This window comes from Coregonus lavaretus, assembly GCF_964263955.1.
Source record: "Coregonus lavaretus genome assembly, chromosome: 5".
Classification (NCBI taxonomy): Eukaryota; Metazoa; Chordata; class Actinopteri; order Salmoniformes; family Salmonidae; genus Coregonus; species Coregonus lavaretus.
The window spans coordinates 74811212-74826314 of record NC_139992.1 but is presented as its reverse complement, the minus strand read 5'-3'; the positions used below and the strand labels follow the sequence as shown (position 1 = coordinate 74826314).

At 44.2% G+C, this 15103-nt stretch overlaps 1 protein-coding gene across 1 annotated transcript; it reads left to right on the top strand.

The window, feature by feature from the left end:
- The first annotated feature begins 251 nt into the window (after positions 1-251).
- Positions 252-13512, top strand: prmt2 (protein arginine methyltransferase 2). Its single transcript, XM_084161147.1, has 9 exons — positions 252-549; positions 4997-5206; positions 5450-5611; positions 5883-6047; positions 6328-6503; positions 7595-7724; positions 8402-8538; positions 8629-8800; positions 10838-13512. The coding sequence occupies exons 1-9, from the start codon at positions 466-468 to the stop codon at positions 10868-10870; spliced, it is 1269 nt and encodes a 422-aa protein (XP_084017273.1). The 5' UTR covers positions 252-465; the 3' UTR covers positions 10871-13512.
- Positions 13513-15103: the final 1591 nt, after the last annotated feature.

Genomic DNA, 15103 nt, shown 5'->3' with positions numbered 1-15103 from the left:
CTAGGCTATGTTGAATGGATGCAGGTGGCGATGGCTTTCTTCCTGCCGCCAAGAGTCGCGCGCATCTGTGCGTGACGTCAGTGTGCCGTGTACTGGAAAATATTCCACGGAAGCAATCGGAGCAAAACGATTGGACAAATTCAGGTAGGTCCCGCCCCTATTTCTAACGAACACATGAACGTAGCCAATTAGAGAAGTACATTACATGAAAGCCTGAACCCGGAAATAAACACAGCTGGCTGTTCGTCGAGTGGTAGGCTACAGTAACTTAACATAAAAAGGTGAAATATCATACTGCTTTTTATTACCTTTAGATCGCAGTACCAATATATGTCTGCACGAGACTTGCTAACGGTTAGCAAACGAACTTAGCTATAGTCAGTCATTAAGTTATTATAGAAGTTTGTGGAAACAACCTCCAGCCTGAAGTTTTGATTGTTTTAGAAAGTTGATGATTCGATCAGGATGCATCAGGAGGATGAAGATGACACCAATCCACCAGAGGAGTTTATAGGACTGTCTGATTTCACGAGCTGCGGCAGCTACCAGGTGGGTGACTGTCTGGAGATAAACTTTAATTCATTTCAATTGACTGATTTCCTTATATGAACTGTGACTCAGTAAAATCTTTGGAATTGTTGCATTTAGCGTTTATATTTTTGTCCAGTATAATTGGGATGCATTTGCTCCATTGTTAAAATTTTTGTAGGTGGTCCACTCTTTAAGGGTGTGGCTTTAAATGACCATACTAGAGTGAGGGAAAAAAGTATTTGATCCCCTGCTGATTTTGTACGTTTGCCCACTGACAAAGACATGATCAGTCTATCATTTTAATGGTAGGTTTATTTGAACAGTGAGAGACAGAATAACAACAACAAAATCCAGAAAAACGCATCTCAAAAATGTTATAAATTGATTTGCATTTTAATGAGGGAAATAAGTACACTGCTCAAAAAAATAAAGGGAACACTAAAATAACACATCCTAGATCTGAATGAATGAAATAATCTTATTAAATACTTTTTTTCTTTACATAGTTGAATGTGCTGACAACAAAATCACACAAAAATTATCAATGGAAATCAAATTTATCAACCCATGGAGGTCTGGATTTGGAGTCCCCCTCAAAATTAAAGTGGAAAACCACACTACAGGCTGATCCAACTTTGATGTAATGTCCTTAAAACAAGTCAAAATGAGGCTCAGTAGTGTGTGTGGCCTCCACGTGCCTGTATGACCTCCCTACAACACCTGGGCATGCTCCTGATGAGGTGGCGGATGGTCTCCTGAGGGATCTCCTCCCAGACCTGGACTAAAGCATCCGCCAACTCCTGGACAGTCTGTGGTGCAATGTGGCGTTGGTGGATGGAGCGAGACATGATGTCCCAGATGTGCTCAATTGGATTCAGGTCTGGGGAACGGGCGGGCCAGTCCATAGCATCAATGCCTTCCTCTTGCAGGAACTGCTGACACACTCCAGCCACATGAGGTCTAGCATTGTCTTGCATTAGGAGGAACCCAGGGCCAACCGCACCAGCATATGGTCTCACAAGGGGTCTGAGGATCTCATCTCGGTACCTAATGGCAGTCAGGCTACCTCTGGCGAGCACATGGAGGGCTGTGCGGCCCCCCAAAGAAATGCCACCCCACACCAATAACAACAACAAAATCCAGAAAAACGCATGTAAAAAATGTTATAAATTGATTTGCATTTTAATGAGGGAAATAATTATTTGACCCCTCTGCAAAACATGACTTAGTACTTGGTGGCAAAACCCTTGTTGGCAATCACAGAGGTCAGACGTTTCTTGTAGTTGGCCACCAGGTTTGCACACATCTCAGGAGGGATTCTGTCCCACTCCTCTTTGCAGATCTTCTCCAAGTCATTAAGGTTTCGAGGCTGACGTTTGGCAACTCGAACCTTCAGCTCCCTCCACAGATTTTCTATGGGAATAAGGTCTGGAGACTGGCTAGGCCACTCCAGGACCTTAATGTGCTTCTTCTTGAGCCACTCCTTTGTTGCCTTGGCCGTGTGTTTTGGGTCATTGTCATGCTGGAATACCCATCCATGACCCATTTTCAATGCCCTGGCTGAGGGAAGGAGGTTCTCACCCAAGATTTGACGGTACGTGGCCCCGTCCATCGTCCCTTTGATGCGGTGAAGTTGTCCTGTCCCCTTAGCAGAAAAACACCCCCAAAGCATAATGTTTCCACCTCCATGTTTGACGGTGGGGATGGTGTTCTTGGGGTCATAGGCAGCATTCCTCCTCCTCCAAACACGGCGAGTTGAGTTGATGCCAAAGAGCTCCATTTTGGTCTCATCTGACCACAACACTTTCACCCAGTTCTCCTCCGAATAATTCAGATGTTCATTGGCAAACTTCAGACGGGCATGTATATGTGCTTTCTTGAGCAGGGGGACCTTGCGGGCGCTGCAGGATTTCATTCCTTCATGGCGTAGTGTGTTACCAATTGTTTTCTTGGTGACTATGGTCCCAGCTGCCTTGAGATCATTGACAAGATCCTCCCGTGTAGTTCTGGGCTGATTCCTCACCGTTCTCATGATCATTGCAACTCCACGAGGTGAGATCTTGCATGGAGCCCCAGGCCGAGGGAGATTGACAGTTATTTTGTGTTTCTTCCATTTGCGAATAATCGCACCAACTGTTGTCACCTTCTCAACAACCTGCTTGGCGATGGTCTTGTAGCCCATTCCAGCCTTGTGTAGGTCTACTATCTTGTCCCTGACATCCTTGGAGAGCTCTTTGGTCTTGGCCATGGTGGAGAGTTTGGAATCTGATTGATTGATTGCTTCTGTGGACAGGTGTCCTTTATACAGGTAACAAACTGAGATTAGGATTACTCCCTTTAAGAATGTGCTCCTAATCTCAGCTCGTTACCTGTATAAAAGACACCTGGGAGCCAGAAATCTTTCTGATTGAGAGGGGGTCAAATACACTGCTCAAAAAAATAAAGGGAACACTTAAACAACACAATGTAACTCCAAGTCAATCACACTTCTGTGAAATCAAACTGTCCACTTAGTAAGCAACACTGATTGACAATAAATTTCACATGCTGTTGTGCAAATTGAATAGACAACAGGTGGAAATTCTAGGCAATTAGCAAGACACCCCCAATAAAGGATTGGTTTTGCAGGTGGTGACCACAGACCACTTCTCAGTTCCTATGCTTCCTGGCTGATGTTTTGGTCACTTTTGAATGCTGGCGGTGCTTTCACTCTAGTGGTAGCCTGAGACGGAGTCTACAACCCACACAAGTGGCTCAGGTAGTGCAGCTCATCCAGGATGGCACATCAATGCGAGCTGTGGCAAGAAGGTTTGCTGTGTCTGTCAGCGTAGTGTCCAGAGCATGGAGGCGCTACCAGGAGACAGGCCAGTACATCAGGAGACGTGGAGGAGGCCGTAGGAGGGCAACAACCCAGCAGCAGGACTGCTACCTCCGCCTTTGTGCAAGGAGGAGCAGGAGGAGCACTGCCAGAGCCCTGCAAAATTACCTCCAGCAGGCCACAAATGTGCATGTGTCTGCTCAAACGGTCAGAAACAGACTCCATGAGGGTGGTATGAGGGCCCGACGTCCACAGGTGGGGGTTGTGCTTACAGCCCAACACCGTGCAGGACGTTTGGCATTTGCCAGAGAACACCAAGATTGGCAAATTCGCCACTGGCGCCCTGTGCTCTACACAGATGAAAGCAGGTTCACACTGAGCACATGTGACAGACGTGACAGAGTCTGGAGACGCCGTGGAGAACGTTCTGCTGCCTGCAACATCCTCCAGCATGACCGGTTTGGCGGTGGGTCAGTCATGGTGTGGGGTGGCATTTCTTTGGGGGGCCGCACAGCCCTCCATGTGCTCGCCAGAGGTAGCCTGACTGCCATTAGGTACCGAGATGAGATCCTCAGACCCCTTGTGAGACCATATGCTGGTGCGGTTGGCCCTGGGTTCCTCCTAATGCAAGACAATGCTAGACCTCATGTGGCTGGAGTGTGTCAGCAGTTCCTGCAAGAGGAAGGCATTGATGCTATGGACTGGCCCGCCCGTTCCCCAGACCTGAATCCAATTGAGCACATCTGGGACATCATGTCTCGCTCCATCCACCAACGCCACATTGCACAACAGACTGTCCAGGAGTTGGCGGATGCTTTAGTCCAGGTCTGGGAGGAGATCCCTCAGGAGACCATCCGCCACCTCATCAGGAGCATGCCCAGGTGTTGTAGGGAGGTCATACAGGCACGTGGAGGCCACACACACTACTGAGCCTCATTTTGACTTGTTTTAAGGACATTACATCAAAGTTGGATCAGCCTGTAGTGTGGTTTTCCACTTTAATTTTGAGGGGGACTCCAAATCCAGACCTCCATGGGTTGATCAATTTGATTTCCATTGATAATTTTTGTGTGATTTTGTTGTCAGCACATTCAACTATGTAAAGAAAAAAAGTATTTAATAAGATTATTTCATTCATTCAGATCTAGGATGTGTTATTTTAGTGTTCCCTTTATTTTTTTGAGCAGTGTACTTATTTCCCTCATTAAAATGCAAATCAATTTATAACATTTTTGACATGCGTTTTTCTGGATTTTGTTGTTGTTATTCTGTCTCTCACTGTTCAAATAAACCTACCATTAAAATTATAGACTGATCATTTCTTTGTCAGTGGGCAAACGTACAAAATCAGCAGGGGATCAAATACTTTTTTCCCTCACTGTAACTACACTAGAATGCCTGAGAAGTCCCCTCATACTTTGATCATCACATCCGAACCAATGATGTGTATGCCTAGAAAGATTAACAATCATATTTTGTATGTCTTAGCATACATGTATGTATGTCTATACTGTATGTCTATGTCTGTCTCTGACCCCTGCTGTATGTCTACAGTATGTGTATATGTCTGTCTCTGACCCCAGCTGACCTTAACCCTAACCCCCTCTGACCCCAGCTGACCTTAACCCTAACCCCCTCTGACCCCAGCTGAGTTTCAGAGCTGGAGACAGGATGCTGGTCCACACTAAGACGTCAGCTGACTGGTGGTGGGCGGAGCTAGGAGGCCTCTGTGGCTATGTTCCATCCAGTTACCTGAAACAAGGTGTGGAGGACAGTTACCTAAAACAAGGTGTGGCGGAGGACACCTCAGAGGACCCCTGGCAGGATGAAGAGTACTTTGGCAGCTATGGAACACTGGTTTTTCTTCTTGTCTCTCTCTCTTCCTAGTTAACAATACATTAATTTCTACACAGTGATATTGTTTGCATCCCAAATGGCATCCTTTTAAATATATAGTTCACTACTTTTGACCAGGGCCCAGATGTGTCCCAAATGGCACCCTAATTCCCTATAGTGCACTATATAGGGAAGCAGGTGCCATTTGGGAGGCAGCCTATGCAACATTTGCAGATATTGTTGTCTTTGTTTCTGCTGACCCAGAGGCTTCAACTGGAGATGCTGAGTGACCGAGCGAGGACAGAGGCGTACCGCCAGGTGATCCTGACCAACAGCGCCCCCCTCAGGGGGAAGGTGGTTATGGATTTGGGCTGTGGCACCGGAGTCATCAGCCTCTTCTGTGCCCGCCTGGCCCAGCCCAAAGCTGTAAGAATATCAAGATTATATATATATATTATTATAATCAGTAACTATTCATGTCGCAGATAAAAGTCTAAGATATTTTATTAAATTAATGTTTAGTGCCGGATAGCAGTTAACTTTTATTTTGAGCCTTGTGTTCATATTACGATGCCTATACCTCCATCTAGTGTACAATGTACATTCAAACGCCATACTTTTGTGCTGTAGGTGTATGAAACTCCTGTTCTGTCCTGTAAGTGTATTAAGTCTTGTGTTGTGTTGTGTTGTTCTGTAGGTGTATGCAGTGGAGGCCAGCTCCATAGCAGAATACACTGAGACCCTGGTGAGGCAGAACGGCTGTGAGGAGGTAGTGACAGTCTTCCAGGGTCGGGCTGAGGAGCTGGAGCTACCAGGCAGAGTAGACATCCTGATCTCAGAGTGGATGGGCAACTGTCTGCTGGTAGGGAACTGTATGCTGCTAGGACTAGGAGTTATTGTTTTAACCTCTGAATCCACTAACACCATTGTTTCATAAACACTTCTGTGATTGAGAAACTTCTTGATTCCCATCTCCTGATCTCCACCATAACAAAACATTTTGCAACGGAAAATGAAAACAAGCATATCTTATTGGATAAATTCAGGTAGTCCGTCCCTGTTTTGGCGCATATGCTTACTAGTGAATACGACCCTGTTCTGCCTAAGGTGTTTAAATTATAACTGTCTCTCCTCTCCTCTAGTTTGAGTTCATGGTGGAGTCAGTGTTGCAGGCGCGGGACCGCTGGCTGAGAGAGGGGGGGATGATGTGGCCCTCTGGGGCCACTCTCTGCCTGGTCCCCTGTCAGGCCCTGGACTACTACACAGAGAGGATGGGCTTCTGGGAGCAGCCCTACGGACTGGACTTCACTGCCCTCCAGTAAGATCCAAAGCTGGGGTTCAGCCCCAGTGGTCAGACCATAGAAATAGAATCACTAGAACAGGCCTGGAGCCTCTGACCATGGTGATTCTAATTCATTATTTTTGTATTATCATGATTCTATTTCTATGGGTCTGACTGACCATGTCCATTTGAGTTCTCTCAATGTAATCCTTGATGTGATCAGTTAATGGAGCTGTAGTTGTTATATAAGTATTCTTAGTTTGTTTTTCATATGACGCTTTTGCCTGTTTTGTCATTTGTTTTCAATGACATGAGTTGTACTGAGGTGTTAGTCAGGTGTAAACTAGGAGTGTATGTAACTGTTTGTTTATTTCCAATGTGGAGGGTTTCAGTAGTGAGACTGTCTGTCAGGTGTGATGTCACAGTGATGCAACTACAGTAGTGACAACACTATGGACAGTAAGTTTTAACTACAATACTTTTGGGGTCGTTTTTCCAGACATAGATTAAGCCTATACAAATACTGAACTAAGAAGCACTTGCTTTTTAGTCCAGGACTAGGCTTAATCTGTGTCTAGCAAGCTCTCTCTTGGTGGCAAGGGTGTAGTTTGGTGTGAAGTGATAAGCATTGGGGCTCCCGAGTGGAGCAGCGGTCTATGGCACTGCATCGCAGTGCTAGAGGCGTCACTACAGATCCGGGTTCGATCCCGGGCTGTGTCGCAGCCGGCCGAGACCGGGAGACCCATGAGGTGGCGCACAATTGCCCAGCGTCGTCCGGGGAGGGTTTGACCGGCTGGGATGTCCTTGTCCCATCGTGCTCTAGCGACTTCTTGTGGCAGCCAGGCGCATGCACGCTGACTTCGGTCGCCAGCTGATCAATTGGATATCACGAAATTGGGGAGAAAAAGGGGTAAAACTAAATAATAATATATAAAAACTAAAAAAAGAAGAAGTGGTAACCGTAACATCTATGGTAAAGTCAAACAACAAACTTAAAATTGCTGTGTCAGCTACTCTCCAGTCTTTACAGTGCAAATTAAACAACCAAACCAATCGGGTAAGTCTGTCATTAAACAATATTGAGAGGCTGTGAGTGGTTAGTTAATGTGACTGGCCCCGCCCTCCAGATCCCTGGCCCAGTCAGAGTTCTTCTCCAGGCCCAGGTTCAGCCACCTACTCCAGCCTGAAGACTGCCTGGCCAACCCCTGTGATGTCATCACTCTGGACATGCTCACGCTGCATGTTACAGATCTAGAGGTACAGTACTTCTGCTTCTCACAGATCTGATACTGGATCATATACGGAGTGTATATGTAAGGGATAATCAACGAGGGGCTATGCATTCTATGGAAAATAATAAACCAAGTGGAAGGTGTGTTCTGAACTTCCACGGAGTTGCATTATTTTCCAGAGAATGTTTAGAGCCCCGAGTTGATTATCCCTTTTATACCATGGATATAATTTAACACATTTGCCACTAGAAATGTGTTCATTTGCAGATAGAAATGTGTTCATTTACCGGTAAAAATGTGTTCAACATCCACTGAAGTAGCTAGCAAGTTTACTAGACAGCTACAGTAGTTGCTGTGGTAACCAAACAAACAGACTTGCTAGTTTAGTAATAATAATAATAATAATAGCTAACCAAACCATCAGAACTAGCTTGGTATTATGAAAATATAATTCAACAATACCAATACTGTTTTCAATTAGACTTTTGCTTTCAAAAGCAGCTCAAACAAAACATGTAGAAATGAACTATAGCCATTGATTTCTACCGTACAAATATACAGTGCGCTATAGGGAAATAATGCACGCTCTAGAATGCCCTTCAAGCCAATCAGAAAGGAGTATTCAACAATGCCATGGTGTAAAACAATATAATTACATGTAATTTACACACACTGATGTAAGTCAACGTGTTACCTGTCTAGGAGCTGAGGGGCCAGTTTACCTTCGTCGTGGAAAAGGCCGGGACGTTCCACGGGTTCACTTCCTGGTTCAGAGTTCAGTTCCAGAGCCTGGAGAGAGACAAAACCACATTGGCGTTAGACACTGGCCCCTACTCTGAGTAAGTAGTGGAGGTAGACACTGGGCCCTAACAGCTTTCACAATCAGTACAGCCAATGTGATATCAGCCCCTCCCTCTTCCCTCCATCAGGCCAACCCACTGGAAGCAGACTCTGTTCATGTTGGACAGGCCGATCTCGCTGCTCGGTGGAGAGACGGTGTCTGGAACCATCCTTCTACACCGGAACCCCATCTGGAGACGTCACATGACCGTTACCATCCAGTGGAGCATCAGCAGCACAGAGGAAACAGGAAACTGCAAGGCAAATATCCTCTCTCTTTTATGGGTGAATCATAATTCCCACTTACCTCAAATTTTCACTTATAGCCATTTCAGACAGAAAATGTGGTATGTTACCTGTAAAGAATGCAAGGCAATGTTTATATGACCCTCTTTCAAACAGCCCCTTATTTACCACTTATTTGCAGGTATACCCCTTTTATACATATTAGTGGGTAACTGGCAAATTGGGAGGGGTGGGGGGTGTTGTTAAACCATGGGGGCCGTTTGCTTACCTCAACTTTTCACTTAGTTTCCCATTGACAGTAATGCATGACTAAGTGAAAATTTAACTTACAGTGAGGGGAAAAAAGTATTTGATCCCCTGCTGATTTTGTAAGTTTGCCCACTGACAAAAATGATCAGTGTATAATTTTAATGGTAGGTTTATTGAACAGTGAGAGACAGAATAACAACAAAGAAATCCAGAAAAACGCATGTCAAAAATGTTATAAATTGATTTGCATTTTAATGAGGGAAATAAGTATTTGACCCCCTCTCAATCAGAAAGATTTCTGGCTCCCAGGTGTCTTTTATACAGGTAAGTAGCTGAGATTAGGAGCACACTCTTAAAGGGAGTGCTCCTAATCTCAGCTTGTTACCTGTATAAAAGACACCTGTCCACAGAAGCAATCAATCAATCAGATTCCAAATTCTCCACCATGGCCAAGACCAAAGAGCTCTCCAAGGATGTCAGGGACAAGATTGTAGACCTACACAAGGCTGGAATGGGCTACAAGACCATCGCCAAGCAGCTTGGTGAGAAGGTGACAACAGTTGGTGTGATTATTCGCAAATGGAAGAAACACAAAATAACTGTTAATCTCCCTCTGCCTGGGGCTCCATGCAAGATCTCACCTCGTGGAGTTGCAATGATCATGAGAACGGTGAGGAATCAGCCCAGAACTACACGGGAGGATCTTGTCAATGATCTCAAGGCAGCTGGGACCATAGTCACCAAGAAAACAATTGGTAACACACTACGCCGTGAAGGACTGAAATCCTGCAGCGCCCGCAAGGTCCCCCTGCTCAAGAAAGCACATATACAGGGCCGTCTGAAGTTTGCCAATGAACATCTGAATGATTCAGAGGAGAACTCGGTGAAAGTGTTGTGGTCAGATGAGACCAAAATCGAGCTCTTTGCCATCAACTCAACTCGCCGTGTTTGGAGGAGGAGGAATGCTGCCTATGACCCCAAGAACACCATCCCCACCATCAAACATGGAGGTGGAAACATTATGCTTTGGGGGTGTTTTTCTGCTAAAGGGACAGGACAACTTCACCGCATCAAAGGGACGATGGACGGGGCCATGTACCGTCAAATCTTGGGTGAGAACCTCCTTCCCTCAGCCAGGGCATTGAAAATGGGTCGTGGATGGGTGTTCCAGCATGACAATGACCCAAAACACACGGCCAAGGCAACAAAGGAGTGGCTCAAGAAGAAGCACATTAAGGTCCTGGAGTGGCCTAGCCAGTCTCCAGACCTTAATCCCATAGAAAATCTGTGGAGGGAGCTGAAGGTTCGAGTTGCCAAACGTCAGCCTCGAAACCTTAATGACTTGGAGAAGATCTGCAAACAAAATCCCTCCTGAGATGTGTGCAAACCTGGTGGCCAACTACAAGAAACGTCTGACCTCTGTGATTGCCATCAAGGGTTTTGCCACCAAGTACTAAGTCATGTTTTGCAGAGGGGTCAAATACTTATTTCCCTCATTAAAATGCAAATCAATTTATTCTGTCTCTCACTGTTCAAATAAACCTACCATTAAAATTATAGACTGATCATGTCTTTGTCAGTGGGCAAACATACAAAATCAGCAGGGGATCAAATACTTTTTTCCCTCACTGTAAGTGGATGTAAAGATTCACCCTGAAGTGTGTACAGTAACTTAATTACTAAGCATCCTTTCTCAGTCTTGTGACATGAATATAATGACGGATTATAATGTGTTTTTGTAGATCTAGATATCTAAGAAGTTATAGACGTGTCACCTCACCTGTTGCTGTGTTCTCCCTGTAGGTCCAGACAAAGAGTTTCCCCATGTGGAGATGATGACATCACAGGCTATCATTGAAGGATGTAGCAGCCAGACCTCTCTGATACTAGCCTGGTCCCAGATCTGTTTGTGGCTTTGCCTACGCCATTGTCATTGTCAAGCCAAACATGACAATTCCATAAGGAGTGTTGTGGAAATTACCACCAGGGACTCCAAGTCAAACTTAAACGAATCATTCTTTATTATCAGCAAGCTGGAGAGGTTCCAACAAACTTAATGCACCAAGTAGTACACGTCTGTCAGGAGCTCTGTCGGGGCAGTCCCGTTAGTTATCTTATATACTGCTTACACAGACAAGTTATATTTGCATGATTTACATTATTCATTATTTTAATTCATCATTAACGTTTGGTTCATGCAATCGACCGACCAATACCTCACGAGGCTTCTTCTCTCCAAGCTGAGACCTTGAAACTGATATATCCCTTTCGGTTCTCAAAACAATGTTCTGGGCGTACTGCCAAATTGCTTATACTGATAGTGAGGATTCCTACCAGGCACGATCAATCAGTCACTTGCATGAACCCAGTCGAATTGGTTATTAGAAAAGCACAAACATACAATTTTCCTTCACATTCCCTCCTCTTATCACTCTGTGATAATTATCGTAACATTTTACGGTATGCATTCGATTATAGCTTCTATCAAAAGGTTCTATACTTCTATTAAAGTAAGCGAAATCAACACATAAAACCAGACACTTCATCCTTTCAAACCCTTCACTCTGGGTTGTACAATCTAAAATATACACACAATGGGTCTGTAGACTCATATTGTTTCCATAGCTCTTACCTATAAAACCATTGCAGTAGAATGTTTTAACTTAAGACCTTTGCTTCATACAGTTACACATATGCTTCATTACACAATTTAATTTATGGATTCTGGCAATGACATTTCAGCTGGAGCTTTTGTCACGAGTGACGTGTTAATGACAGATCGGTATCTCAATGCATTTTTTGTCTAAATTACTATACATTTCGCAGTGTGCAGACCTCCATATCAACCTGATACCCCAAATAAACAATTTTGGACAAGCCTAACTCAATTACGCGCACAGTTGACCACCCCTCTCATTCCCGGCCCTCATTCTTCTGGAGTTTCTTCATTTTCTTCTTCAGATATTGTTTCAGTTCGTCCTCCCAATGGCACATGTTCAAAGTAGATGGCCCTTGATAATGTCCCGATTTCAATATCTGGGGAATAATTCTGATTTTCCCAAGCAGACGAATCTCTCACCTGAGCCGCCACCATCCTTTAACGTCCATTATGTCTTGTCCATTTTCCGACCAGTACACCAGCACCATGAGAGAAGTTTGAACGGGATCTCTCTCCATGCTCACTCCACGTGGACTCATGTCGCACTCCTGAGAGAAAAGGCATGAGAGAAAAGGCAGTTGATAGCTTCGACTGGATGCTGTGCACAGGTTGCTGGCTCGGACTCCGGTTTCAGGTAGAAGTGATGAAGGACCATAGTGAACACCTTTGTCGCCATCACTTCAGCTGGTTAGACGGGGGGAGGCTGACACTGTTCTCGGACGAATTATCCCTTCTATGCATCTAGATAGCATTTATGGTCAACTTCGCCATAACCTTGAGAGGACAGACCAGAACAACAGTTTAGTTTAGGGCATTTCTGATTCACTGTATGACAAATTATTACTTCTACCAATATTCTTAATACAAATGTCTAAGGCAAATGTCAAAGAGAATAACAACACACAGTTGAAACCATTTTTGCAAATTGGCTTATACTCCCCTATCATCTTGGCGAGCTCACCGCAGAGTTACAGGGTCAGGGAGTTAGAGGGCTAATCCTTAGGGAGAAATCCCGATCCAGCAGACCCAATCTGGTGAGATTTGTATTGAAGCAAGACCAAAACAAACAATACACATCTTCATATAAAACACCTTATCCTTTACCCAGTCAAGCTCTTTGTCTAAGGTTATCTGCTTTGGTCCACATGGCATAGTCTTGGCACTATCTGGTAACAATCCACAAACCCAACAATCTGATACATTCTGTAGTACAGCGACATTACTAGCTATTTGTAAGAAAGTGTTTGACCCGGGGAAAACTTCAATCCACTTGGATTAACTGTCAACGATTACCAACATATATTTTTTCCTTTTACAGGCAGGCATGTGAACAAAACAATTTGCATATTTACCAAAGGGCCCCAGGGGACTGGTAATTCCCCCTTTGGACACATGACTCACATCGTGATTCATGCGTCCAAAAACAACACTGCCGGTTAAATAAAAAATTAACGAATTAGAATAACAAATCAAATTACAGTCCAGCGTAACAGCGTGATTGAACTTTAAAGGCAATGTTTCCGTGTTAGCGGAGACTGCATTCACGCTAAACGCTGCATATATATTGGCTTCAGTGATACAGATTGAATAGAGCCCTGAATAGCATATAGAAGTAACACAGTGAAAGTCTGTAAGTGTGTGATAATTGGTCAATACAAATAATGAACATGCTTAAAATTGAACAATACTATAAACACATTAGTTTGCGTAATTCAAAACTAAGAATGTAGAATACCCTATAAACTTGTATAAATAAAAATAATACAACCATAATTGCAAGAAATTGCACGTTCCACATAATAAAGGAATTTTACACATACATCCAAGTTTGTAGTGTAATCTGTAAAACGTTTCTGATCCAAGAACCGTGATTGAAGTGCGATGTTCTTTTCCCATTGTTATGCTCCAAGTCCAGAACACAAGTTGATCATTAATGGGACTTGCGACAGTAAACGTCCCAGTTTAAATCTTCGTCATACTTCTGACTTTATATTATTATTATCATTATTTGGAACGCTACTCCTCTTACACCATTTAAGCTCGAAACGTCATTCAGACTTCAAAACGAGCAGAGCGGTCAGGACCAGTGTGCTTGTAGACAACCTTTTAATAGCTTTTATACTTTTTAAACTATTAAGCTTTTTGTCTTTCTTTTTGTCCTCCATCCACTTTCATGGAATTTACTCAGCATTCTAAAGGGCACATTGTGACATCATGACTCCCAACATTCTATTCTATTCACTGTGAACAATGTAACTTATGACACATCAGCTACTTTGACCACTTTCCCAAAAACTTACCCAAAAAGTTAGAGCCAAATAAATCTTCCTCTACTTCTCTGCTATTCAAATCTGAAAACAGAACAAAAATACTATCTTTTACCAATCTAACGATACAGCTGTTTTACTAATAGCATTAAAAAGTGTCTCCCGACCCGTCTCAGCCTCCAGTATCTATTGGCAATAGTCTATGTGCCGGGGGGCTAGGGTCAGTCATTTATATCTGGTGTTATTCTCCTGTCTTATCCGGTGTCCTGTGTGAATTTAAGTATTCTCCCTCTAATTCTCTCTCCCTCCCCTCCCGGAGGACCTGAGCCCTAGGACCATGCTAGTTAGTTAACGGTGCGCGCTAGTAGCATTTCAATCGGTGACGTCACTCGCTCTGAGACCTTGAAGTAGTTGTTTCCCTTGCTTTGCAAGGGCCGCGGCTTTTGTGGAGCGACGGGTAACGGTGCTTCGAGGGTGACTGTTGTCGATGTGTGCAGAGGGTCCCTGGTTCAAGCCCAGGTAGGGGCGAGGAGAGGGACGGAAGCAACACTGTTACATTGGAGGAGGTCAAAGGGGGGTGCGTGTAACCGGTGTGAAATGGCTAGCTAGTTAGCGGTGCGCGCTAGTAGCATTTCAATCGGTGACGTCACTCGCTCTGAGACCTTGAAGTAGTGGTTTCCCTTGCTCTGCAAGGGCCGCGGCTTTTGTGGAGCGATGGGTAACGGTGCTTCGAGGGTGACTGTTGTCGATGTGTGCAGAGGGTCCCTGGTTCGAGCCCAGGTAGGGGCGAGGAGAGGGACGGAAGCAAAACTGTTACACTGGGTTTCTGTATAGCACTTTGTGACATTGCTGTTGTAAAAAGGGTTTTATAAATACATTTGATTGATTGATTAACAATCCGCTATACAGTGCATTCGGAAAGTATTCAAACCCCTTGACTTTATCCACTTTTTGTTATGTTACAGCCTTATTCTAAAATTGGTTAAATAGTTTTTTCCCCCACATCTCTCACACAATAGTGACGTCACCGATTGAAATGCTACTAGCGCGCACCGTTAACTAATGACAAAGCAAAAACAGATTTTTACATAAGTATTCAGACCCTTTACTCTGTACTTTGTTGAAGCACCTTTGGCAGCGATT